The following is a 27686-nucleotide window of genomic DNA, read 5'->3' on the forward strand; positions in this document are numbered from 1 at the left end:
TTCATAGTCTTGATTATCAAAATGCACTGTTTTTTATATGCTGCTGAATTCTGTCCACTAACATTTTATTTTGGATTTTAAGATAGGTATTAATAAGTGATATTGGTCTACAACTTTTTTTCTTGTACAAACTTTCTCAGATTTTGGTACCAACCAATGCTCTATTTTTGCTTCCTAAACGGAAAGTGGAAATTTTCCTTTTTCTGGTCTCTGCAACAGTTCAACAGTATCGGAATCACATTTTAAAAGGTTTTATAAAATTCTCCTTTGGAACCCCCAGGGATTAGTGCTTTTTGAGATTTTTAAAATAAACATTTCTTATTTCTTCTAAGAAAATCGGTCTACTTAGACCTTCTATGTTTTCCAAGGTAAGTTTTGGTAAATCATTTTCCTAGAAAATTATTTATTCCTTCCAGATTTTTTTAAGTTTACTTGCAAAAGTCATGCAAACTAGTCTCTCAGGGTTTAAAAAAAATGATTTTTTTTTTTAGTAATTTCCCCCTTTCTTACTTTGCGTCGAGAAGCTCTCTCCCTTTTTCCTCTTCGATTAGGTTAGCTGTCCATGCTGTTGTTAGAATCTATGTCACCAATTCACCAGTTTCCGTTGATCCTAGCCAGCTCATAAATAATTTGATTTTGTGAGTTTTCTCAGTCTCATAGTATCATCAAAGATACGGTTTGTGGGCCTTTTGTTTTCCTTGTTCTTGCCTGCCCTGTACGATTTCCTGAAGCGGACAGACTCAGGATCAAACGTCTGCCCAGTGCCTACTGACACCATCAGCACACATACGCATCTGATAACGTTAATTCTGATTCCCTTGCAAGAAAACGAGAATGACTTCTGGTTGCTCTTCCATTCACTCTGAAGTGAGGGACACTTCCAACATCGTATTTCCCCACAGCGAAATGGCTGAAACTGAAAGAGGACAACCCAACACCAGAAGGCAAAAGACGGGCGCCTGGGTGGCTCAGTCAATTAAGCATCAGCCTCTTGGTTTCGGCTCCGGTTATTATCTCCGGGTCGTGAGATCGAGCCCCGTATTGGGCTCCATGCTGAGCACAGAGTCTGCTTAAGATTCTCTCTCCCGGGGCGCCTGGATGGCTCAGTTGGTTAAGCGACTGCCTTCGGCTCAGGTCATGATCCTGGAGTCCCTGGATCAAGTCCCGCGTCGGGCTCCCTGCTCAGCAGGGAGTCTGCTTCTCCCTCTGACCCTCCCTCCTCTCATGTACTCTCTCTCATTCTCTCTCAAATAAATAAAATCTTAAAAAAAAAAAAAAAAAGGCACCTGGGCGGCTCAGTCGTTAAGCGGCTGCCTTCGGCTCAGGTCATGATCCTGGGGTTCTGGGATCAAGCCCCACATCGGGCTCCCTGCTCAGGGGGAAGCCTGCTTCTCCCTCTCCCACTCCCCCTGCTTGTGTTCCTGCTCTGTCTCTGTCAAATAAATAAATAAAATCTTAAAAAAAAAAAAAAAAAGATTCTCCCTCTCCTGCTCGCTCTCTCAAATAAATAACTTTAGGAAAAAAAAAAAGTCAAAACACAAATAAACTGCAGAATGAACTGGGAACGGCAGTCCTATCCACCAGCTGCTTTTCAAATCCATAAGGAAAAGTCAATTTTGCATTTTGTAATTGTTGATAAAAGAACCCCAAATCAGGGGCACCTGGGTGGCTCAGTCATTGAGCGTCTGCCTTCAGCTCGGGTCATGATCCCAGAATCCTGGGATCGAGCCCCGCATCGGGCACCCTGCTCCGCTGGAAGCCTGCTTCTCCCTTTGGCCCTCCCCCCTGCTTGTGCTCTCTCTCCCACTCTCTCAAGTAAATACATAAAATCTTAAAAAAAAAAAAAAAGAATCCCAAATCAGATCTATCCTCAAAATATAAACACATAGTCAAAATGCACCAGTTAGTCTCACTGATGAAAGCAACTAACCCAACAGAACCCAAAAACCTCAGAGCGGATCCATCCCTTACAAGAACTCTTCTTGGTAATCAGTCTGATAATGTGATTTCTTTGAGACAACTCAGGGAGATTTTAACTTCAATTGGAACGGACGAGTATATTACGCAACTTGGACACACCAGGCACTTGGGCCAGATTCTGGATACCACAATCATTTGTCACTGGGAATGAAGTAATTAACTGGAAGTGTAATCAATGGGACCCAAAAGGAGTTTCCTTCTTTAAAATAGACGCATATGCTCGGGCGCCTGGGTGGCTCAGTCGGTTAAGCATCTGCCTTCGGCTCAGGTCAAGATCTCAGGGTCCTGGGATCGAGTCCTGCATCGTGCTCCCTGCTCAGTGGGGAGTCTGCTTCTCCCTCTACCTCTGCCTATGTGATCTCTCTCAAATAAATAAACAAAATCTTTAAAATACATGCATATCCTGACCTCCAGCAGCATCTATCCGCACCCGGGCCCAATACATTGGCATTCTGGATGATAAATTAGCTCCTAGAGCTAATCTTTTCTTCCCAGGTAACAGCGATGGGTTTCTGATCTTGCAAATGGCTCAGGGACCCCCCCGCCAAAAGATGCAGCACTCCCAGGAAGGCATCTACCCAACCACTTCTTTACCGCAAATTTCACATTTCAAGAAAATCTAAAAAAAAAGAAAAAAGAAAAAAAATGTAAAATCTCCGCACTCACCGGTCCGTAGTGAAAATGTACCCCACAAGATCCTTACAGCTTAACATCAGGACACAAAAGGTTACAGCGAAGAGTCCTGGAGGTAAAAATGGCAGAGACACAGCACAGTGAGAAAGGAGGGCTGCAGGGAACTGGGGCTGAGCTTCCCGTGCAAAGACCTTTCCAGTGATCAATGACGGGAGACTCTAAGCACCTGTGACCAGCAGGGCGACAGCTGAGGACTTCTTGGCCTGCTCGATGTTTCCGGCGCCCAGCGCGGTCCCTACCCGGACGCTGGCAGCCACACTGAAGCCTGCAGGTATCTAAAATGCAAAAGGAAACATGTAATAATGACAAGGAAAGAGTGAGCGGGGAGCAAAGATGCAGCCCTGCCTCTGGGCTCAGTTCTGAGCCCAACCGTGACACCTTCTCCAGGGCAGAGGAGCCTGGTAGATCATGTTGCACACCTCACTGGTAAAACTCAGTGGGAAAGTTCTGAGAAGGCTAATTTGCAACATCCCCTTGGTCTAGAGGGGTGCCCCCAGGCTAAGGTGAATCGGCATCACTCACTGGGCTTCTAAGGTATGCAATGGGAGGGTCCTGCACGATCGCATTCCTCCTCCTGCTTGTGGGAGGATGGACTGCCAGGAGCCCAAGCTAAGTTTGAAAGACCATCAAGGGATTAAGTTTAGAAGACAAGGGCGCCTGGGTGGCTCAGTCGGTTAAGCATCTGCCTTCAGCTCAGGTCATGATGCCAGGGTCCTGGGATCGAGTCCCACATTGGGCTCCTTGCTCAGCAGGGAGTCTGTTCCTCCCTCTCCCCCGTACCTCCCCCAGCTTGTGCTCTATCTCGCTCACTCTAATAAATAAATAAAATCTTAAAAAAAATTTAGGCGCACCTGGGTGGCTCAGTTGGTTAAATGACTGCCTTCAGGTCAGGTCATGATCCTGGAGTCCCAGGATCGAGTCCCGCATCGGGCTCCCTGCTCAGCAGGGAGTCTGCTTCTCCCTCTGACCCTCCCCCCTCTCATGTGCTCTCTCAAATAAATAAAATCTTAAAAAAAAAAAAGTTTAGAAGACAGAATCCTAAAACGGTGACCTCCCCCTTCCCCAAAATGTTGGGTAAAAAGGAACTTAAGAATTAACAGAAAGATGCATACCAAGCTGATAGTAGGCTACCCTTTTGGGAGGGGAAGGGCAGGATGAGGAACAGTGTTAAAACAGATACAGGAAGGCAGGATGGCATTGTGGTTAGGAATGGGAATTTCTGAAGCCACACTGCCTGGGTTCAAGTCCCGGCGCCGCCATTTATCAGCTATGTGACCCTGAGCAAGTTACTCACCCTCTCTTGCCCTCAGTTATTTTCTGTGAATGGATCCTGTAATAAGAGCCTAGCTTGTAGGGTTACCGTGGGGATAGGATGAGTTCATTATGTGCTAGCTGCTTAGAACAAGGCCTCACGTATGGTAATTGTTCAATAAAAATTAGTCATTACTAGTATCTACAAATTTAGCACTAGACAGAAATCTCAGCAGTCACTGAGGAACACAGAAGACTTCCAAGACAGAGTCCCCGCCAGGAAACTCGCCAGTGGGAGCAAACATACAGCTCTCCCACCCAGTATTTATTAATTACCAAGGGAAAGAAAATGACTTCGTGATGGAGAAAACCCAGCAGACACCACCTTAACCAGGAAATCAGCTAATAGCATCAGTCGTGGAACAAATCCACGTCACCGGCCTCGTGACAGAACGTGTGAGCAGAACACAGTGAGACTTCTATCGTATTCCTGCCAAAAATGCAGACTTCGGAACTCTTCACGAAGAAGTGTCAGCACGACAAATTGAGGGAAAGTCTGTATAAAATGGTCTCTGTTCTTCAAAAACATCAAGGTCAAGAAAGACAAAGAAAGGCTGAGGATCTGTTCTAGATTAAAGAAGATTAAAGAAGCATAACACTTTAGGGGCACCTGGGTGGCTCAGTTGGTTGAGGCTCCGGCTCTTGGTTTCGGCTGGGATTGTGGTCTTGGGGTCATGGTCTCAGGGTCGTGGGTCATGGGATCGTGCTTTGGGCTCTACACTCAGCGAGGAGTCAGCTGCATGTTCTCTCCCTCTGTACCTACCTCCCACCCCCACTCACGCTTGCGCCCACATGCACACTCTCAAATAAATAAATCTTTTTAAAAAGGGAGGGCACCTGGGTGGCTCAGTCGGTTAAGCGTCTGCCTTCGGCTCAGGTCATGATCCTGGGGTCCTGGGATCGAGCCCCGCATCGGGCTCCCTGCTCAGCTGGGAGTCTGCTTCTCCCTCTACCCCTCCTCCCTGCTCGTACTCTCCCTCTCAAATAAATTAGGGGTGCCTGGGTGGCTCAGTCGGTTAAGCGGCTGCCTTCGGCTCAGGTCATGACCCCAGGGTCCTGGGATCGAGCCCCGCATCGGGCTCCCTGCTCCACGGGAAGCCTGCTTCTCCCTCTCCCACTTCCCCCTACTTGTGTTCCCTCTCTCCTGTCTCTCTCTCTGTCAGATAAATAGATATAATGTTTAAAAAATAAAATAAATTTAATTAATTAATTAATTAATTTTTTAAAAAGCATAACACTTTAGTTCCAGAATAAAAATAGTTATAAAAGACATTATCAGAACAATGGATGGTATTTGAATACGGATTGTGGAGGCGATAGATATTTAGATACATTGATTGATAAAGTAAGGAAATGGGGCAAAATATAAACAGTTGGGGAATACAAGTAAAGGGTACAAATCCTTCTTTCGATAGAGAAACACAAGTGTAAACTCTTACAAGCCTGTTGGAAAGCACATGGCAATATATGCAGAAGACTTAAAACTGTAATTAATTTTCACTAATAGGAATTTATCTTAAAGAAATAATCAAGTATATAAAGATATTTGTCCTAAAGTGTCTTTGAAGTGTTATTTATAATATTAAAACAGTAGAAATTAAATACTCCGCAGTAGGAGACTGATTTAAAAATTACATGTTCAAGGAGACACTGGTGAGAGTTTTGATTTGGATATAGTTACTGAACATACTGGAATTAAAAATATATATAAAATATCAAGTGTTGAAGTGATGATACAGACTTAAAAAATCCCATGAGAAGAGAATAAAAGCAAAAACAAAGAGCACAGATCCTCAAGAGAATGATTCTTTATAAAAAAAAGGAGGGACACCTGGGTGGCTCAGATGGTTAAGCATTTGCCTTCAGCTCAGGTCATGATCCCAAGGTCCTGGGATCGAGCTCTGCCTTGGGCTACTTGCTCAGCGGGGAGCCTGCTTCTCCCTCTCCCCCTGCCTGCCACTCCCCCTGCTTGTGTTCTCTCTCTCTGTCAAATAAATAAATAAAATCTTTAAAAAAAAAAAAGGAAATACGGGGGCATCTGGGTAGCACAGTCAGCTAAGCATCCAACTCTTGGTTTCGGCTCAGGTCTGATCTCGAGGTCGTGAGATCAAGCCCCATATCAGGCTCCACACTCAGCACCGGGTCTGTTTGAGATTCTCTCCCCCTCTGCCCCTCTCACTTCTGCCCACTCCCACCCCCCACACCGTGCTCGCTAAGATAGATAGATACATCTTAAAAAAAAATAGCAATTACATATTTTATGTAACTTTTAAATATAACCAGCCTCAAGGTGGGGCAGGGGGGACTAAGCATTAGTGTGCTGGCTTTAGTCCCTTTCACATTACAATTCTCCTTTTCTAAAGCGGCACTTGCTAGAGATGAAAGCCCTTCGGAATTTCCAGTTGCCGTTTTCAATAAAAGTCACAGGAAAGCCTCTGACAACTGGGATTCTTCTCTAGCACATCAAAATCTGTCCCTTTCCAAGGCTGAGTAATATTCCATTGTACGGACAGACCACATTCTGCTTCTCCATCCACCTGTTGATGGACTCTTGGGTTGTTTCCACCTTTTTTTTTTTTTTTTTAAGATTTTATTTATTTTTCTGACAGAGAGAGACATAGCGAGAGCAGGAACACAAGCAGGGGGAGTGGGAGAGGGAGAAGCAGGCTTCCCGCAGAGCAGGGAGCCCGATGTGGGACTCGAGCCCAGGACGCTGGGATCATGACCTGAGCCGAAGGCAGACGCTTAACGACTGAGCCACCCAGGTGCCCTGTTTCCACCTTTTGGCTGTCGTGAATAATGCTGCTGGGAGCTTTGGCATGGGTATCCGCTGAAGACCCAGCTTTCATGTCTTTGGGGTCTAACCTAGGAGTGGTCACTCGGAGCTTAAGAAGCAACAGACCCAGGCAGGAGTGGAGTTCGGGGAGACACAATGAGCTAGGCTCTTCTTGCCACGTACCTAGCGCCATCACCCTTCGGACCCCCTCACCTGTCCCCCCCGCCCCCAAAGACATTTGTGTTGTAACAACTGGAAAAGATACTTCATGTTTGGCAAGTGTGGCAATCAAAGACATGCATGACCAGCACTGAGCAACTCATTCTTCCAAACTTCCCAGGCCTCACAGGGAAGATCCCATTGTTCCAAATGGACCCTCCCTGGCTCTAGGATGAAATTTTCCTTTCATCAACCAGTTTAAAAACTACTAATGTGATGAATGCCTATGCTCGTTCTTAGGACTGTTTTTGCAAGGGAAACATCCAGCACCTCCCCACGACTGGCTCCCAGACACTCACCGTGTACAAAATGACGGTCAGTTCATACACGACAGACTGGGCTCCCAGCTCCACCATGCCGAGGATGCCTGGTGGAGAAAGGCAGCTGACACCCTGCTTCCGGACAGGGCCCCCGCATTTACACCAGCCGTCGCCACCTGTCCCCACACTGACCGCTCAGTAAGTTCCCGATCTCGTAGGCCCACCACTCCATGCACAGCATGAGCATGCCGGGGATGGCCAGGTTGAAAAAGGAGGCCCAGTCCTGCAGACACTCCTGGGACCACCCTGTAGCGGGGACACAGACATATTAACAACACGTGGGTGGCTGGGCTGGACCTCAACTCAAGCTAAAACCTGCGTCCGACATGGAAGACAAACGGTGGTCTTTACCTCCCCAGGTAGCTTGATGCAGTTTCCTCCCAAGGATGTAGAAGAAGAGGAGCAGTGCCAAGGTGAACTGGGAAATCATATTTGCCAGTGCTGACCCGCTGTGAAGAACAGCCCCAGTGAGGGGAGGTGCCCATCCTCTGCCTGCGTAAGCCCTGAACTCATCTTCTTTCTCAGCCTCACTGTCCATCCCAGACAGTGTATTCCAGGGCGGCCCAGGGAGGGGACCACACACGGACACGTGACCAGGTCTAGGCACCCCCCCTCCCACCATCCTGCCCTGGAAAAGCCACACGGTCGGTCATTCCTTCCCCCATCCCAAGATCATTCCTTCCCCCCTCCCAAGAATCAGCTGGACTCACATCACCCCAAGCTGCAGCTGATGAAGAAACAGATAGTTGATGAGGGCATTGACAAGGTTGGCCGCTGCTCCGGTTACGATCTGGGGCAGTACGATTCCCTGGAACGAGGAGAGACCACACCCTGTGCTGGAGACCAAGGAGCGGGACTGCCACTCGGTCCCCAAACACACAGGCGAGGCGGCGGGCTGCCACAAGAACCTCACTGGATGCCCATCCTTGGCTACTCCTACCTTCCTGCCTCCCACTCCCTCCTCCCAGAGGCATGAAGCATGGAGCTCTGGCCACAGGGATGCAGGCAAGAGATGAGAAGGTAGCAAAGAGGCGGGAAGACAAATCAGTTTGCCTCCCAAACCGCAAGGACTAACGGGGATTGGGGAAAAACAAGTCACCCTCTGCACTGGACAGTGGGTGAAAGCTCAGCACTTTCTTGACCAAATGGAAGTTCAGTGACCTAAGAAAATCTAAGATGAGTTCACAAAGCTAGAGTGCGGGAAGGATTCCATCACACCTGGCTCCGCTCACAAGTACAAGGCAGAAAAGTCCAGGCTGTCTGGCATCTCAATGAAGACTTCCGGCAGAAGAGGAGAACGACGCACACCGGCTGGGGATGTACAAAGCCACCCCGCCAAGCATCGGGACAGAATCACGGACACGACGAAGCCAGGGGTGACGTTCACAGGAGGTGCTGCTTCTCCCAGGTGCCAACTGTCACCTTGGCCCCTTCTCTGAATGTTTTTTCTGAGAAACCTGGCTCTCTAAAATCTGCAGGACATCTTGCTGAAGTCGTATCGCTAAACCTAAAAGATCCCTCACCTCCCTGGGGGATTGACGTCTCTCTCTCTCTCTCTCTCTCACACACACAAAAAAGTAGCCGCAATTTCCATCTTGCGGGGGGTGGGGGGGAGAGCTTCTCATGGATTTCTGGACATGGCAATCTGCATCTCTCTGAGCTCCCCGAGGAGGGAGGCCTTGGGTCCACTTGGCAGGGCAGACCTTCTCCTGCTTTGCTCTGAGCCCACCAAAACATGGCCTCCCCTGGACTGCACCTGAGCTCCAACCTTCAGAATCATAGCACTCTTCCCCCTTTGTTGGGTGAGCATCACACTTCCCTGATCCCCACCATGGCTGGCAAACCCGACTCTGCCGTGCTGCGGGTTTGTCTCTAGTGGCCTCAGTAGTCCTGGGCTCAGGGGCCAGGACAACGATCGTGACCAACCACTACTATGGGTCACTAATTTATCAGGTGACCTGCTTAGTTTTTCAGCAAAGGAGGCAGGTGACCACACCTGCCTTTCAGGTAGAAGGTAAAAGAAGGAGCATGGGGTGGGGTTGGCCCAGGGAAGGACTGGGAGCAGGGAGACTCAGTAAGAGGCTCCTGAAGTTATCACAAAAGGAAGAGGAAGAACAAGAGAGGAACTGAAGCATGGGGGGGGTAAAGGCAGGGGGGGACAGGCAGGACCTACAGGACCATCACTGATGGGCCGTGGGAGTGAAAGAAAAGATGGGAGTCCCATGTGAGGACAGGTTACCCAAAGAGAAGATTTTGGAGGTCACTGACTGGAAGGGAAGGTGGGCCAAGTGGAGGCAGGCCTGGGGGATGAGAAGGTCAAGGACAACGTGCATAGGCCTCCCACGGGCAGCAGGCAAGACTGGCAGTTAGAGCTGGAAATGTGGGAGCCATGTGCACACAGATGGAAACCAAAAACATGCCAGAGAAAGCTTCCCGCAAAGGAAGGTCAGCAGAAGCCAGTCCAGCCGCCTTCTCTAACTCTCCCCACTAAAAGTCTCAGCAGCCCGCCGGTTTCATCTGGGGCTCTCCACCGTGTTAACTCTGCCCCCAGACCAGCTGCTTCACCCCAAGATGGAAGCTGGGTTACATGCAACGCTTGGCTCTCCCGCCCGTCCCTGCACCCAAGGATCATTTCATTCTCTAGGATCCACCCCGGCATATGTCTCCCGTTCCTCCCACAGGACATCCTTTCTTGTCAGAGACCCACGGCATCTCTTGTTTGGACCATGTCCGTAATTCTCTCTTCCCCCGGCAATTGATTGGTTTCCCACCAACTGAAATATCCGCAGCAGAGAACAAACACAAGGCCCCATACGCTGAGCCAGGGCCAACACACCTCTCTGGTTGTGTCCCTCCACCCGACTCGTGGCCTCTGCATTCTCACCCTTCGGTGACCCCAGATGCCTTGAGAACCCCACGTGTTCTCCAAAACCCAGGTCACGCCTCCTTGCCCCTCTCAGCTCCGGGCTCCTACTTCTCGATCTTTCCTTGTCCCTCCGAGGATCAGAGAGAGGGGTTTTCACTTCCACTCTCCTCACTGGACCAAGCTGGAGCCTGCGGTCAGGAGCTCCTGCGTTTGCTGGGAGACTGACTGTCAGGGAGAAGGTCCTGAGCAGACTACAGCCTCTACATGGCTTCAAGCAAGGTTATGGGCTGACAGCAGATGGAGATTTCTGCCTCTTTATAGACACCGATGAAGACTTGAAATGTTTCACTCACAGGGTAAGATCTTACACTTAAGAATACTAAATAGATGGAAAACCTCCTCCCTTCTCTCTCCCCTCCCTTGGCCCCTCCATGTGTCCTGGAGAGCCAGCCCCCGGGGCTATGACCCACTGCCCGGTACCCTCATTTACCTGGATTCACCTGGAAGCAAGTCCATGGTCCCACATACGCTAGCATCATAAATCCATACCTACCGTCCCGGGGCTGTCAGTCACGTGTGGAGATCTAACCGACGTGAGGTATCATTACAACGTGGGCCTTCACGCCCCACTGAGGAGAGTCGGGCTGAGAGGTTGGCTCCCTGGAGCCCGACAGGTGCCCTCTGCAGGGCCCACGGGCACACACCCTTACTGCCAGGGAGCCAGGTAAGAGCACAGAGCCAAAGACCACTCCAGTGCTAACCGTAATCGGCCAATGGCAATTATTTCCGAGGGGGAATCGGATAAGAATTTTCCAAAGCCAACAATAACGTATCCTCTCCTTGATTTCACTTCATAAACCTCTTCACACCAAAGTCCCACGCCTACAACACGGGGAAATGTACTTCAGTGGTTCCTGAGTATTTTCAGGGCCCCCCCAATCACTGAAAGGCATAAACTCCCACGAGCCCCACACACACACACAAAGAGAAAGGAGAGTCTGCATTACCTGGCTGAGCAAATATTTAACTTGTAATGTATAAAGAAACGTTGCCTACAAGAGAATAAGAGACAAAGGTTAACATTTTGGCCTCGGCTTGGCTGCCCTCTGCTTCCATGCCACAGAAGCACCCCATCTCAAGAGGGGGACCGGGGGCAGGGGGCGGCAGCCAGGGTGTCTGGGGCCAGGGTGTTCCAACATGATCCAAGAGACCCTAGGGTCTGGGAGAGCGGTTCCCTTGAGTGCATGGCAAGGATTCTTCCAGGGGTGGTGGGCTATCAAGGAGGCCCCTGGGCAAACTCTAAGGGAGGCACCCCTTTTATGGTATAGACTAGATAACAGTCCTATTTGGTGGAACAATTAAAAGAATATTAAGCGTTAAAGATTTCAGTATAAATTAAAGACCACAAGGCCAATCAGGAGAGCAGATAGCTACTTTTAAGAGCTGAATTGTATCCATCCAAATTCCCAAGTCAAAGCCCTAACCCCCAATGGGACCTTTATTTGGCGATGGTCTTTAAAGAGCTGATTAAGTTACAATGAGGCCATTAGAGTGGCCCTAGCCCAATAGGACTGGTGTCATTGTAAGATGAGAGACCCTAGGGCTGCACCTGTTCAGGGGGACCACCAGGAGAAGAGACAGCAAGGAGGAGGCCATCTACAAGCCACGGAGAGAGGCCTTCGAGGACACCAACCCTGCCACGCCTTGATTTTGGACTTTCCTGTTTCCACCAGCGTGAGAAAAATTGATTTCTGTTGTTTGAGCCACCCAGTCTGTGTTTTGTTATGGCAGCCCATGCAAACCAAGACAGTCATACCACCCAACTGAATAAAATGAGCTTTGACTGTTCATTGACCACGGACTACTGTGTCCAACACACACACACACTGAGGGAGCTATGCGATCACGCTCAGCAAGGAAAACAAATCTGAAAGTTCAGAGTGAGGCCCTCAGGGATTCTGACACCGGGAAGAAATTACCACCATCCAAAAAAAAAAAAGTCTGAACTCCTTTTGGTGCGTGATTCCGGAAGTTCGTAGGAGTTCCGGACAGGGGCCTCCTGGACTTGCCTTGACCCAGGTGTTCCTTGAGGGACAGACACGTGTGTCTTTCATGAGCATAATGAAAGCCACGGTTCTTGAAGGAGCCAACGTCACATGTATGAATCCTGGAAGACTGACCCAACACACTGAGCTCCCAGGTACCGCAGCTGCCTTCTACCAGTGAACCTCAAGAAGGGGGCCCCGTAACCCCTTGAAAACTTACAGGAAGAGCTGGAATGAAGACCGTGACATAGTCCTGGGTCAGCCTACATAACGAAAAGAAAAAAAAGGTGGCAGGGGTCTCCGTTTTGAGGGAAGGGTAGGGAGGATAAGCTACCTAACACCCCTTTCCCATTCTTGGCTCTTTTCGAATCAATGAGCTTCACGTGCTGGAGCAAATGTGAAAATGGACCCACAGACCTCATCATCTTATACCCAGGTTACCTCTCTTGGTTATTCCAAATCTTTAGGTCTAGGAAAGGGTTTTTCAAACTCAGCACGATGGCCAGATAATTCTCTGCTGTGCATAGGAGGATGTTTTGTAGTTATCTCTGGCTTCTCCCCATACTAGTTCTGACAGATAACCAGAAATGCCTCCCAACGTTGCCAAAGGTCCCCTAGGTTCACAGCCACTGGTCTAGGACAAGAACTTGTTTTAAAGGTTCTTATGAACTAAGCCAGGCCTCAAAACTTGGCAGCACATTAGAATCATCTAGGGGAACTTTGAAAGACACTGATGCCCATGCTGCCCCCAAGGCCAATTAGAACAGAACCCTGAGAGGGGTGGGGGACCAGGTATGGGTGGGTTTTTAAAACACCCAGGTGATTTGAGTATCAACCAGGGTCAAGAACCACAAAACCATGAACAAACGCCATGAACTACTATCTTAGTCAAGTGGAGGACATTTGCAAGTCTTGTCTCGCTCCAAACTTTTTACCCTGAAGTCATTCAAATAAGGAGGGATCTAGATCTTAGGTGTCAGGTGTGGACAGCACTATGGCCTGGCAGAAGTCAGCTAGGGAACGCTGACCCCCCTCCTGGTGTGTAGCCTTTGCTAAACTTGGATGGGACCATCTTTCTGCCAAGACGGACCCAACCCTGCCACGGCATGGGCCCATCTTACCTGGACACGGCCGGGTCCTGCCGGAAGAGCAGCAGCATCTGCTGGGTGTTGAGGAAGAGCGCCCAGCAGGGGAAGCAGCAGAGCAGCAGCACCAGGATCCCCCTCTGCAGGATGACCCCCACGTGCTTCAAGTTCTGGCTCCCGTATGTCTGGGTGCGCACAATGCAAACAAAGCCATTAGCAGAGGAACGGCACACCCCCCCAACCCCCCAAAAGCCTTCAATCAGATGGTCCTAGGACTTTGCCACACTCTTTAGGTATTCTTGGTTCTCACACTTGGCTGCCCATTAGAATCACCTGGAGAACGTTTTTAAAACACCAATGCCACGGTCCCACCAAAGACAGTCTGGATTTAGCGTGGGGCCCCAGAGAGCAGTCGTTTTTAAAAGCTCCCCATGAGATTCTGATGGCCAGTCAGGGTGGCATCAGCTGGTAACCTCTTGGAGATGCAGTATCTTGCCCCCACCCCACCCCCCAACCTGTGAAGCAGAAACTCTGGGGTACGGCCAGTGGGGGGGCCGAAGCCCGCTCCCACGGGCTTCCAAAAGCCAAACTGTGCACGTCTCTCCCTGGCCCATGTTCAGCAACATCTGTGTGGCAGCCTGAGACCAGCTATAAATGAGCTCCTTCTGCCACCGGAATGAGCAAACTGTGCAGGTCAGAACATCTGCCCTTCTCCCGCCCAAGACATGGACATTCAACATTTACCAGCATGCCACTGGCAGGAGGCCCCCGGCCTGTTTTAACAAGCCCCCCAGGGAGCTCGGGTGGGCACTCAAGGTCGAGAAGCACGGGACGGTGCCAAACTCAGTGATGTGGAAAGTGCAAGGACGGGCTTGTACAAAATGTCCCCTATTTGGTCAAAAGGTAGTGTAAGCCAGACGTGCAAACACGACTTCCCAAGCCTGCAAGGCACCCGGCCACATTTCCAAAAAAGCAAGCACTGGATAGTGGAATTGAGGGGTTGCCGTCGGGGAGTCCCTCCCTCTGTGCACAAGACCCTCCCCACTTCCTGCCGGTGGGGCCCTCCCAGCTCCCGTGTCCACAGTCACTTGCCAGAGTCACCTGCAGCTTCCGCTTACCTGGGACATGAGCGTGTCGCAAGCAGAAGATAAGCCAAAGCCCACGGAGATACCAGTGACATTGATGACCTGGAAAGAAACCCAAGACGGCCACGCAGTATAAGGGAGACAGGAAGGCGAATTCTCTGTCCCCACTGATCAGAGGCTGCCATGTGCCTCCGGCAACCCTCCCAAGTCACCCTACCCAGCTCTGTCCTCCCCCTGGAGCGCTGGCACAAATCCTCTGGGCCCACTTAATTAAAAGACAGGCAACAAACTTGGAGAGAAGAAAAATCTCAGCCAGAGGTTATTACCGAGCCCTTTTCTTTCCCAAGTGCTGGGCATTTTGGTCCCCAATTTCAGAGGAACGTGAGTCGTCCTTAAGGGGAATGCCATGTCACACATTAGCAGTTCTGGATAAGTCCACTTGCCCCAGACCAAGCACGGCCTGGGACAGTATCCCAAAGGACTCTAAAGGGCTCAGAATCAAGCCTCTGAAGTCAAGGTCACAGAGCTCCTGGGTGCACTTGTCTTGACTAGGGACACCAACTAAATCCCCGGGTCCCTGGAGCTTTGGGGAGCCCAGGGAAGCACCCCCAACACCAGGGCGTGGCATCACAGGATGTCTGGAACCTGCCATCTGCAGCTAAGTCTGCAGGGCACTAACCAAGGACAACAGCCCCAACTGGGCTCAGCCTAGAAGCACCAGCCTTCTTGCACTTCCTTGGCGAAAGGGCATCTGCTAGAGGCTCGCTGAATGCATTTCTTCCCCCAGACTTCCAAACATTAAAACCCCAAAAGGATAATTAAGCTGGGGGTTGCCCATGTTGCTCCCTGAAAGCAAGACAATCCATATATATACCTGGGACCAACTCAGAATAGTCCTGCACAGTTCAGAGGCAGCAAACGCCAATGGCTAGGGAGACCAGGCAGATAAGGCAAACGTGTGCCTGAGCAGGGCAGCAGCGAGGGGGAACCGGGGAGGCGGAGAAGAAGCGGGACACACATCTGCTGAAAGCCACGGACTCCACCTTTCTAGAAACACCCAGCTGGCCAACGAAACAAGTCGGCAGGACCATTTGGCCACACATAGCCAGTTAGCCCCTGACAGAGGTCGATGACATCTCTTTGGTTTGGGGGATTCACATCTAAGATACAGAGAGGATTTGGGGTTCCTCCCAATTTTAGGTTTAGACACTAGGACCCAGGATGTCATCTTCCAGTTCTGTATCATGGAGATGGGAAGTGGGGGGCAGGAGTCAAGAGCTCCATGGATTACAGATTCACTGATGTGGCAGACAGAGTAACAGCCCTCCAAAGATGTCCCATCTTAACCCCCAGAGCCTGGAAAAATGTGAACTTACAGGGCAAAGGAGAATTATAGTTGCAAACGGGAAGTAAGGTGACAGCCCGGCCAACACCTTTTGTCAGCCCAGCAAAACCCATCTGAGACTTCTGACCTCCAGCACCGAGATAATGAATTGTGCTGGTTTAAGCCCTTAAAGAGTGGGACTTCCTGAGAGAGGAAACTCATACCGACGGCTTTCAGAAAGGTGTGTTAGCAAGTCCCATACGTACCGCGATGGCAAGAGTGACAGCATCCAGCTCCAGCTTCCCCAGGTGGCCACAGAACACAGAGCTTGTGAAACTGATCAGAAACACCATCAACTGCGCCAAGAACTTGGAAGAGACAGAAAAGGAGCTAGAGATGAGTGCCAACCATCACAGGGGGAGGAGGGCGCGAGGTCCCCGCGCATGGGGGCGCCCCCCACGCTCTCCAAATCGACTCCAGTCAGAAGTAAAGAAACGAAGGGGCGCCTGGGTAGGGCGGTCGGTTAAGGGTCCAACTCTTGGTTTCGGCTCAGGTTGTGATCTCAGGGTCGTGACATGGAGTCCCAAGTTGCGCTCCGCGCTCAGTGCAGAGTCTGCTTGAGATTCTCCCTCTCCCTCTGCCCCTCCCGATCGTGCTCTCTTGTTCTCAAATAAATAAATCTTAAAAAAAAAAAGGTACAGAAATTCGGCCGTTAGTCAGCCTCTGCCCACTTTCACAGACAAACGTGCGACTTCTGGTAGGCTTCTTGAAGGATATTCAAGAGTTCATTTGCAACCGCGATCAGCATCCCATTTTTGAGAACTTCCCGGCTTTTTGAGTTGATTTTTCATGTTAAGATTCTCAAGCCATAGATCACAGGTATATTTTCTCTGAAATTCTCAGAGGCCGCCTTCTGGGATAACCCCCTTGTCATCTCACATTCCCAGGGAGGACTGGAGGGAATACAGCCTTCAAAAGCCAGCACGAGATGCCACAAACAGGAACCCCTGAGCTAAGAATGGGGCTCTCCAACCGGAAGGTCGGTGGGCTCTGGAATCTTGGGGTGAGACATCCCCCAATCTGCCAAGCACCTTTAATTCTTGAATCCTGAGAAGGCTCAGGTGGGAGGGCAAAATCTGCTTCCGGAACCTTGAGCCATTCTTCCTCACCATTCCAAGAACTACCATGAGTTGCTCCACAATCCTATAGTTGCCTGTTTGGACACTGACCTTATTTCCTTAGGGTAATTCCCAACTACCTCACACCCCACCATTGCCACCTGCCAGACCCTGGCCATGCAGTACCTCTCGGGAAAGCCCCTCTCCCAAGGAGGTTTACGTGGTCCGAGAGGCACTGAGGTCTGACTCCCATTCCCCGGAAGACAGAACAGGTGCCTAAAGAGTCACAACTGCGGACAAGGTGCCCTCCTTCTTGGGCCCCCAGCGGCACAGCTTCTAGTCCAATAGGACCTTCTGCTACTGAGAAGGGCAGAAGGGACGCTTTTAGAATGCATTGCAAAAGTAAGCCAAAGACGAGACAAGAGGCAAGGGACAATGAAAAGCTGGGGGCAGGGGTGAAAAATCAAAAAGTTGGTATGAAAAACCCAATTCTAGAGAACCTAAAGCGAGAGCCAAGGGACCCCCGTCCCCCCACCCCCAGTAGGCCTATATCAGGGGATGGCCACGATCTAGGCCATGTCACCACCCTACAGGTGGGCTTTGTGGTTTCATCCAGCAGAGCTTGATGTCTGTTTGACTGTGAGTTTTTGTAACTTTAAAGGTCACAGGGCGCCTGGGTGGCTTGATTCAGGGTGAAGCATCTGCCTTCGGCGCAGGTGGTGATCCCAGGGTCCTGGGATCAAGTCCCGTGCTGGGCTCCCTGCTCTGCGGGGGAGTCTGCTTCTCCCTCTGCCCCTCCTCCCGCTCATTCTCTCAATCTCTCGGTCTCAAATAAAATAAGTAAAATCTTTAAAAAAAAAAAAATGAAGGTCACAGAGTCCTTTTTTTTTTTTTGTAAACTCAGCATCACTTTCAAATCTTTTCAGGTCATTACCCTCTCAGCCATGTCAACTCTTACAAATGGTTGCGTCATGGAATCTGTTTCCCCCCTTTCCACAGAATGGCCTACTTCTGCTACATGATGCTCCGGTCCCCCACAAGCTGTTTTCGTGGCTTTGCATAAAGAACGTGCTCAGCCTCATCTAGGGTCAGGCCTTTGGGCCACTTCCCCGATTTTGCTATTACTAATTGCGCGAACACCTTTTGTACTTGGGTGGGGAAACGGGCGTTTTCTCAGGGCAAGTGCCCAGTCCAAGGCTGGAAAGAGTTATGTTGCCTAGACGAAAGGCCAGGGAGTCTGGCTGAGTTAAGCTCATCCATGTGAGATGCTCAAACCATTTCTTTGTTGGGGCCACTGCAGCCTTGCTGGAGTGACGGTAACATGGGGTTCAGGTTGCACAACACAGAAACGTTTTCTGACCATCAGTCCCAGGGAGATCTTGCCTCCAGAGCTGATATTTGCTAGCCGCGCATACTTGTTTTCAAATCCTGGTTTTAAGCCCTTTGGGTGAGCTCTTGGCCATCGCTGTGGTTCACGTACATAAGGATCACCTGGGGACATTGCTCAGCAGGCCCATGCCCTGCCCTAGTTCAAGAGACATCCCAGATGTCTCTGGCGCTGTGGGATCTGCCTTTCAACACCCCCACACCCATCCCATCCACACCCGGTCAAGACGCGGCGGGGTCAAGGACGAGACCCATCACGGGGCCTCTTGCCATGCCTGAGCAATTAGCCAATTCTGTTCCCCCACGTGTCTCAAGGATGGCTGTCTCAACAACAGCCTGATGGGCAGTGACTAGCTGTAGACAAATGTACGGAAGAAATCGCCAGACTGACCGTGCCTCTGTTTCTTCCTATCACGGAGGCCCCGCTCATTTTTTTAACCAGGCAGCAATAACCAAAACTATTGCCACTTGCAGGCTTTGGAAGGGTGCTCTCCAGGGCCAGATGCTGCAAAGGCAACAGGCGTAGGCTTGCCCAGTGAGCTTGCTGTGTGAGCACCGTTCTGGAAGCCCTGGTCTCACCCCCCTCCCGTGGATGCCTGAAAGCTCACCCCTGGCATCGAAAAGTCAGCCCTGGAAGGAGCCTCGAGGTCATGGGAGTACAGCCTCTTCGTTGACATATGAGAAAACCCAGGCAGCCCCAAGTCACACAGCTGGCCTAGTCACAGAGGCACAACTGGGACCCAAGTCACTTGACTTACAGATGGTCAACTGGGGTCAACATCTTTGGAGCACAAACTACATGCCAAGCAAGATGAACACCGTTGCTCCATTTCTACGCCCATGGAACCCACCATAGAGCCCGGAAAGAGGTTCAACGTGAAATAACACCACCAATTACACAGGTGATGGGCACTACAAAGAAGACAGAGGAGTTCTAAGAGCACAACCTGGGAGTCAGAGAAGGTTCGGGAAGAAATGAAGCTCCACTGAAACCTGAATGGTGAAGAAGCAGGTGAAGGTGGGCTGTCCGTCCGGGGAGAACGTTCCAGGCAGAGGAAACAGAGCAGCCCGAGGGTATGGGGTCTGAGGCAAGGCTGGGGGAAGGACCACCGGGAGCCAGAGAAATAAGATAAGACCCGGGCGCCTGACAGGAGCCCTACCCCAGAGAACCTCACAAGACCAACAAAAGGGGGTGACAAGCTCACATGCCCATTCCCCTCTAAAAGAGGACTTTGGTGCCTGGCTCCACATGGAGCATTTGGGGCAACGTGAGCTGAAGAGAGAAGAAGACACAAGGAGGCTGCCGTGGTCCAGACTGGGATCAAGGCGGAAGGGGGATGAAGATGTGCATCCAGCTGAGAGACAGTTAGGAGGCCTGGGAAAGGAAGGGAAAGAGCCAGGGAGGGTCCCAGACCACCCCCAGGCCTCCTCTGCCCACCTGCCCCCTTTGAAATGCCTCCCATTCTTGCAAACCTTTATCACCTTAGCCTAAACCATCCTGTGCCTGTGTGGAAGCTTCCTCCTACTGAGGTTACATGTCACCAAGGACTTTCCCCACTGCCTATAGGATAAAAATCAAACCATCAGCCTGCATGCCTCGTGTGTAGTCTGGCCCGTCCGTCCAGAGGCCCCTCACCCTGCGGGGCCTGCTCTGGTCCTTCCGCCCTGCAGCCCTAGAAGGTTCTCCAGCTCCCTCTCAGATGGTCCTTCGTGCACACAGCCGGAAACCAGCTCCCTCGGTTTGGACCCAGGCTATTCTCCATTTCCAGCCTCGGTAATGGTGTGCACAGCCCATGCTCCCGGAGAGCGAGCAATCCCTCTCTGGGATTATTTTTCAGGACTCCGACTGAGCCTGGCAATAAAGATAAAATTTAAAAAAAGAAATACAAGACATGCACCTCTTTCCCTTGTGTTCTCTCTTTATAGGCCTCATTAAAAGCTCGATGGGAGCGAGGTAAGGAAGTCTGAACACCTGAGGCTGAAGCCTATCTCGGATCCTTACGGGTCAATGCTCATATAAGAGGCCTGGAAGGGAGACAGGGAATGGGAGAGCCAAAATCAGAGAGAGGAGATTCAGACCAGGCATCCCACCTAACGGACGGTAGATCCTTGGAGAGCAGAGTATGGGACACTGAGCACGGAGGAGGAGGCATCTTCTCCTCCTCCAAGCCCCTCAGGAAATAGAAAACTCACAGCAGATGGGAATAGGGCTGTACAAAGACCAAGAGGGGCTCCATATACAATTCATAAGAGACTAAACAAGCGCCAGAATTCTATGACTTCATTGGGTAAAGCCGTCACATACAAACCCAGACACACAAGACTGGAAGGAAAACACCCAAATTATCTCTGGGTGGTGTTTTCCTTTGCTTCTTTGTCGTGGTGTTCCAGGGTTTTTTTCTACGAGGACAAATTTTGTAACTAACACAGTCATATACATCTATGCACACATCTATACACATCTATCTATACACACACAAACATAAAGGGCCCAGCAGTTAGGCCAGTGTTCATCCCAGAGACCTGGAAGGTCCCCTACATCAAGGGGGGCCAGGTTACTTCGGGGACCTGCAGAGACAGAGGACCTGTCCTTGGAGAGGCTGGGTCTCAGCATGCTGCCTCGTGGCGTTTGCTTGTTGTATTATAAAAGCCTTATACAGACTTTTCTCACAGCAACCCTGTGAGGGAATTTTGGGCACAGATTATTCTCCTCAGCTTATGGATGGATAAGCAGAGACTAAAAGAAGTTAGGAACTACTCAAGTTCACACAGCTTTTCCTAACCTGCCTTCTGAGATCAAAGCAGGAACTGGGGGCCAGGTATGGAGATTCCAAACCACGCATTCTTCCCGTTTTTCAAGAGAGCTTCACAAACACCTTTTTTGCTGGATGAATTTTCGTTCCGTGGCATTATCTTGCCCCCATGCACACCACAGCAGGTATCACTGGGTCCCACAAACAGAATTGTCACCGCGCCAGGAAGACGCACCCACCCACCTTACCCTTTGCAGGTGTGGAATGTCTACTCAGCGGCCCAAAACGTATGCCTTAAAAACACAACGGATTCGTCTTGTCCAATGAAATGACTCACTCCGTTGACTTGAAAACCACCCAAGCTGTCAGGAAAACAGGGATGGGATTCTGTTTCTTGTGGTTTTGAAAACCCACATCACTTTTAAATAGATAACGCAGGAAAAAACCCTAACCTAATGACGAGAAGAAACCTCAACCCCAAAGAAAACCACTTTAAAGACTTTAAGAAAAAATAACGGGGAGGAGAGCGTGGGACAGGATGCCTCTGGTCTCGTCTTGCAGAGGTTAACTGAGATTCTGAAGGATTTGGAGATCGCGATGCAAGAGAGACCATTTCACCTCCTTCCTCCCTGCCTCATGGTAACTTAGCTGAAGTCCCGACTCGATAACCAGCATTCAAAGAAGTTTCAAACGCCTACGAGAACTTGCTCGCTTACGCCAGAATCCTCACCCAGGGAAGGCGCCCCGGAGAGCCTTCAGGCGAGCAGGTCCCGGCTCCCTGGGGGCTCCCAGCGCCCGGGCGGGGACCGGCTGCGCGACCTGTGCGGTTTGTGCCCGGAGGGGCCGCCCCCGAGAGGGTGCAGAGCGCGACCCGGGACGCACGCGGAGGCACAGGGACGCGCGCCCGCCGGGCTCTCTCTGGGCACCGCGTCCCCCGGCGCCCGCCCGCTCTGCCCCGTACCCCCGGGTCACCCGCGGCGACACGCGTACCGGGCCCCCGACCCGCGGGACCCACCTCCCACCGAGGCCACCTTACTTACCGCGGGGCCCGCCAGAACCAGGAGAGCCCACAGCTCCTCTCGGAAGCCGGACAGCAGCGGGCAGCGCGGCCCGGGACGCTCGGGGGTGGCTCCGGGGCGCTCGGGGGTGGTCACGGGGCGCTCGCGGGTGGCCACGGGGCGCTCGCGGGTGGCCACCGGGCGCTCCGGGGTGGCCACCGGGCGCTCGGGGATGGCCCGGGGGCGCTCGGGGATGGCCCTGGGGCGCTTAAGGGTGGCCCCGGGGCGCTTGGGGATGGCCCCGGGGTGCTTGGGGATGGCCCCGGGGCGCTTGGGGATGGCCCCGGGGTGCTTGGGGATGGCCCCGGGGTGCTTGGGGATGGCCCCCTGGCCTTCCCGTCCGGACTCCTCTGCAGCCTCCATGCGCCTGGCGCTCTGCGTTTGGGGAGCGCAGAGGCGGCCTCTGGGAGGGTGCAGGGCCGCTCCGGCTCCAGTCCCCGCCCCGGGCCGCCCAGCCCGCATCGCGAGCCGGCCCGCAGCCCCGGGCCCAGCCGCGCGCGCCTCCTGTCCAGCCGCGACCTTGGGTGCATCCCTTGCACCTCTGCCGCAGCGTGGACGCCCGCGGGTCTCGCGGAGGCCCACGGACTCCTGGACTGGGAAGGCAACAGGTTGCAGAACGTCTGGAAACAGACGGAAAACGTTCTGGGGGCCTGGGGCCTCCGAGCCTCGGACGCCAGGGCTTGAGGCGGCCCTGCGCCTCCCCCCGGAGGTTGCAGGCTGTGAAACGTCGGGCCAGGAAGACCCCAGAGCTCTCACTCGGCCCGGGCGGCCAGCCAGGGGCGCGGATTGGGCGCACTCCTCCATCGCAGGCACCTCTGCTCTGGCGGGACGCGCTCTGCAGAGTGCGCTCAGCGGAGTGCGCTCAGCACATGCTCTGCGGCTGCGTTTGGAATCTGCGTACTCTTTCCCGCCCACCAACTGTATCAACTTAGAATCTATCAAAAGAGAGCAACAAGCTCACAATTTCCAAATAGAACTATGGGGGAACGAGAGGTTGTGAGTGTCAACAAACTCGGATTCAGGAGACACCTGCCACGGTCTCCCTGGGAGCAGAGCCACTTGCTTGCCTCCTAGAGCCTCAGTTCCCTCATCTGTAAAATTGAAATAGCATCTCCATCACTGGTTTGGGTGAGGATTCAATGAGCTTGTGTAGGTGGACCACGTGGCCTTCAACCTGCTACACAATAATTGCCTAACAAACGTTCCTCACCAGGACAGGATGATTTCTGTAATAGTCGAAATTCCTTCTGTCCTAGAAGTGATCCAACTTTGGGGGCTCACATAACCAGAAAGCTTGGGTTCAGGGATTTTAAAACAAGGTCTTTAGTGCTCCCCCTCTCCCCTCCTCTCTCATCTTACCACCATTTTTGATTCTCTCCTTGGTTGTGTGTGTGTGTGACTTTTTTTTTTCTCTGTAGGCAAGCTCTCTTTCCCTGGAGGGGGCAGGGGGGCCTCCAGCAACCCTCACCCCTTTCTTTCCCACCCCCTAAGCCAGATAATAAGACCCTCCCTCTTCTAGCTCCAAACAAAGAGACAAACAGGGAGGAAACTTATGTATGTAGGTTTCATATGTAGGTTTCTTGCCCACTTTGAAACAATCATCCTGGGCAGGGAAATAGGGTCTGATGTTTGGCTTGCCCAAAAGGGCTGGGTGCTGTTGATAAGGGAAACAAAGGCAAGACAAATGTAGCTTAAATTAAACCTCCTTAGAGCTTGTGTCCCACTGATAGATACCTGAAACATACAGAGGTTGACCTTACTCAAGAAACTCATGGCTGTCTTCCTGCCTGTTTCTGTTTTATTAAAAACTAAAAATAGCTTAACAGCAGCCAGCCCCTCAAGGTCCTGAAAGCCTTGCTTTCAAATTCCTTAGAGACTTATGCTATCCCTAAAACCCACTAATTAAAAAGTATACAATCAGTCACTCCTCACAATCCCAGTGCCGCTCTTTTCTGTCCACGGATCATGTCCCCGTGCTCTAATACAATCACCTTTTTGCACCAAAAACATCTCAAGAATTCTCTCTTAGCCATTTGCTCACAAACCCAAAAACTTCCAAATGTCATCACTGTGACTGGTAATTGACCACCAGAATTACATGTAGGGAGTGGAGGAGGAGGCCTGAGTCCCAACAGACAAAAGTCCCAGGCTGGACGCTAGATTGCCAATCACTGCTATTCTTGAACAGCCTTCTGGAGTCCTGGCCAATGCAATAAAACATATAACAGAAATGTAAGATATAAAAAGAAGAGGTAAGAGCATTACTTGCAATTACAATTACACACAATCCAAATAAATGGGAAAGAAAGCTAATAGAATAAATAACGGGGCTTGACAAAGTTGCTACATGCAAGTTCTTCAACAGGTAATATCGGTCTTTTATTTTATTTATTTTTTTTTTTAGATTTTATTTATTTGAAGAGAGAGACACAGCGAGAGAGGGAACACAAGCAGGGGGAGTGGCAGAGGGAGAAGCAGGCTTCCGCCGAGCAAGGAGCCCAATGCGGGGCTCGATCCCAGGACCCTGGAATCATGACGTAAGCCTAAGGCAGATGCTTAACCGACTGAACCACCCAGGCATCCTTAAGGTCACATTCTGAGAGTCCAAGTTTTGGGGGGAGATGATCCTATTTAACCAAGCATAGTACCTTTGACATGATGGAATGAAAATGGACTTTAACCTCTGGTCTTCTCACCAAAACCCACAACCTCACCCACCCCAAGTCTAACCATTAGAGAAACAGACAAATCCCAATTGAGGGATATTCTATAAAATACCTGACCAGCCCTCCTCAAAATAGTCAAGGTCAACAAAAAACAAAGACATTCTGAAAAACTCACAGCCAAGAGGAGCCTAAGGAGACAGGACAACAAAATATAAAGTAGGATCATTGAACAGAAAAAGAACATTAGGTAAGAACCAAGGAAATCCGAAGGAAGTATGGACTTCAGTCAGTAATAATGTATCCGCATCAGTTCAGCTCCTGAAAGTTATTGTTTAAATAGAAACGGAACAAATAAGATTCAACTCTCAACAACAGGCAAATTGGGGATTTAGGGAACACCTGGAAGTTTTCCCCTTGGAGAGAACTGCGAGCAACACTTGTAGCTTCTAAGTATCTTTATTGGGCAATAAATAACAGGCATATGAAACTGTTTGACCTGTTTCCATTCTTCGGTTTTCATCGGAATGAAAAGAACCAAAACTAAATGCAATCTGACCAGAACACAGGGGTTTATGTGCTGTGGCAGGTCCCCAAAAACAATGCTTAAGAATAATCTTCATATGGGGCGCCTGGGTGGCTCAGTCGCTTAAGCGTCTGCCTTCGGTGCAGGTCATGATCCCAAGGTTCTGGGATCGAGCCCCACATTGGGCTCCCTGCTCGGCAGGAAGCCTGCTTCTCCCTGTCCCACTCCTCCTGCTTGTGTTCCCTCTCTCGCTGTCAAATAAATAAAATTTTTTAGAAAAAAAGAATAATCTTAATATGAAATAGACAGGACATGTCTTTGTGAATTTTAGAAAAGACTTGAATCAGTTAGAGACACATGATGTTCTTGAAGAGGACCGGTCTTTTCCAAGTAATGTTACCAGGTTTTAGCACTGCAATATATTTCATACTTAAAAATTTTTTAAAGTCACTCAAAAAGCATTTAGGAGTATAAAGAGGCAAAGGCATGAAAAAATATATTTTCTTCTGGAAAAGGAAAGTAATGGGGAGAGAAGTCGTTCTGTCAGTTGATCATCAGTTTAAAATAATACACAGCAAAGATTAGACAACTCGATCCAGGGAATGGTAGGCAGCCAAGAAATGGACCTTATTGATGAGCTTTTTCTTACATTAAAAAGTCATATTTATGAAGAGCCACTGGAGTCAATGAAGAAGTAAAGGATTACTTCATGAACGGTTGTGGAAAAGCATGCTTACCTTAGACAGTGCTGGGATTTTGACTGACACTGCATTATATCTGCAGATTTATTCAGAAAGAATGTACCTCATTAAGATACTGAGTCTTCAAGGTTAATCATATTCCTACTTCGATTCATTTTTTTTTTAAGATTTTATTTATTTGACAGAGAGAGACACAGTGAGAGAGGGAACACAAGCAGGGGGAGTGGGAGAGGGAGAAGCAGGCTTCCCACAGAGCAGGGAGCCCAATGCGGGGCTCGATCCCAGGACCCCGGGATCATGACCTGAGCCGAAGGCAGACGCTTAACGACTGAGCCACCCAGGCGCCCCTCGATTCATTTCTGATTCCCCTAGATGAGTAATGTATTGAGTTTGCTGATGACGTATGACAAATCGTCATTATTATGATCATACGTGTCTCTTGATAAGAGATTTTTTTTTAATCATGTATTGAAATTACTTTTATCTGCTTTTTGTCCCAGTATTCACTGAAGGAATCACATTTTCTTCTTTTAGGATTTTTTTTTCTTTTTTTTAAGATTTTATTTATTTGCCAGAGAGAGAGCGCACAAGCAGGAGAAGGGGAAGGCAGAGGGAGAAGCAGGCTCCCCGCTGAGCAAGGAGCCCAGTTCGGGACTTGATCCCAGGTCCCCAGGATCATGACCTGAGCTGAAGGCAGATGCTTAACTGACTGAGCCACCCAGGCATCCCTCTTCTTTTAGGATTTTAATGTAAGTTCTTCCTAGGTTCCCTAGTGATTAACCATCACTGGTTCCTGGAATAAACTTCCTTTGATTATGATGTAGCATCTTTGGTGTATGGTGCTGAATTCATTACGAGTGTTTTATTTGGGATTTTTTAGATCTGTGTGCATAGATTAGACTCTTTTGTATCTGTGTTCACTGTCTTTGTCCAACTTAGGCTATCAACACCATTTGTAACCTTGTAGAATCAGTTGTGAAGCTTTCTCTTTTTATGCTCTGTAAGTATTAAAATATCATAAGAATCATCTGTTCTTGGGGCGCCTAGGTGGTTCCGTCGTTAAGCGTCTGCCTTCGGCTCAGGTCATGATCCCAGGGTCCTGGGATCGAGCCCCGCGTCGGGCTCCCTGCTCAGTGGGAAGCCTGCTTCTCCCTCTCCCACTCCCCCTGCTTGTGCTCGTGCTCTCTTTTTGTCAAATAAATAAATAGAATTATCTTTTCTTTGAAGGTTTGAAGGCATTCATCTAGAAGACCGGCTGATGCCTTTTAGGAGCTATATTTTGTCTGAACATAAGAAAAAAAAGAAAAAAGGGGGCAAGTTTCTATTTCTTACGAGGTCACTGGTCTATTCTGATTTTCTACCTCTTCTTGAATCAATTTCGGCCAATGATAAATGTTCGTGGATTGTGGCTGTAGCAAAAGACCACAAACTTAGTGGCTTGAAACAAGAGAATGTAGCTGGGGTCCGAGGGTTCAAGAGCACCTGGCTCCGGGGCTCCCAAACAGACCAGGTTCGGCCACTTACTGCTGACAAAATCCAAAGGCGGAGAGACAGTGGTGGTGAAACAGGACAGTAATTTATGTCAGTGAGACCAACACCGGGGAAGACCGTGAACAGTCTCTCAGACTGCCTCCGAAGTGCTGAAAATACTTCCAGGTTTACATAAGGAAAATGCGGGACAAAGGTCGGTGGGTCCCCGCAGGTGGGCAATAAAGATCAGGTAGATCATTGTCACCTGCGGGAGGGGTCCTGCTGGCTCAGGGCAGTTGCTGATTGC

The 27686-nt window shown here is 50.2% G+C and overlaps 1 protein-coding gene across 5 annotated transcripts in view; it reads right to left on the reverse strand.

Annotated features, from left to right (window-relative positions):
* The window catches only part of LOC102748820 (multidrug and toxin extrusion protein 1), a 56511-nt gene that overhangs the window by 15476 nt on the left and 13349 nt on the right, over window positions 1-27686 (reverse strand). The window contains exons 1-12 of one of the 5 annotated variants that reach the window (XM_081805647.1): window positions 22002-22472; window positions 15971-16072; window positions 14414-14482; window positions 13332-13480; window positions 12431-12473; window positions 11173-11217; window positions 8010-8107; window positions 7651-7748; window positions 7432-7545; window positions 7279-7346; window positions 2840-2948; window positions 2647-2722 (exon numbers count right to left, since the gene is read on the reverse strand). In XM_081805647.1, coding sequence (XP_081661773.1) covers window positions 2647-2722; window positions 2840-2948; window positions 7279-7346; window positions 7432-7545; window positions 7651-7748; window positions 8010-8107; window positions 11173-11217; window positions 12431-12473; window positions 13332-13480; window positions 14414-14482; window positions 15971-16072; window positions 22002-22382 — 1352 coding nt within the window. In that variant the 5' untranslated portion in view covers window positions 22383-22472. Of the gene's footprint in view, window positions 1-2646; window positions 2723-2839; window positions 2949-7278; window positions 7347-7431; window positions 7546-7650; window positions 7749-8009; window positions 8108-11172; window positions 11218-12430; window positions 12474-13331; window positions 13481-14413; window positions 14483-15970; window positions 16073-22001; window positions 22473-23378; window positions 23450-27686 lie in introns of those variants that run through there. The other 4 variants (XM_081805650.1, XM_081805646.1, XM_081805649.1 and 1 more) reach the window with 4 other exon arrangements.

This window comes from Leptonychotes weddellii, chromosome 15, assembly GCF_054177405.1.
Source record: "Leptonychotes weddellii isolate Sample4059 chromosome 15, ASM5417740v2, whole genome shotgun sequence".
In the NCBI taxonomy this organism is placed as follows: Eukaryota; Metazoa; Chordata; class Mammalia; order Carnivora; family Phocidae; genus Leptonychotes; species Leptonychotes weddellii.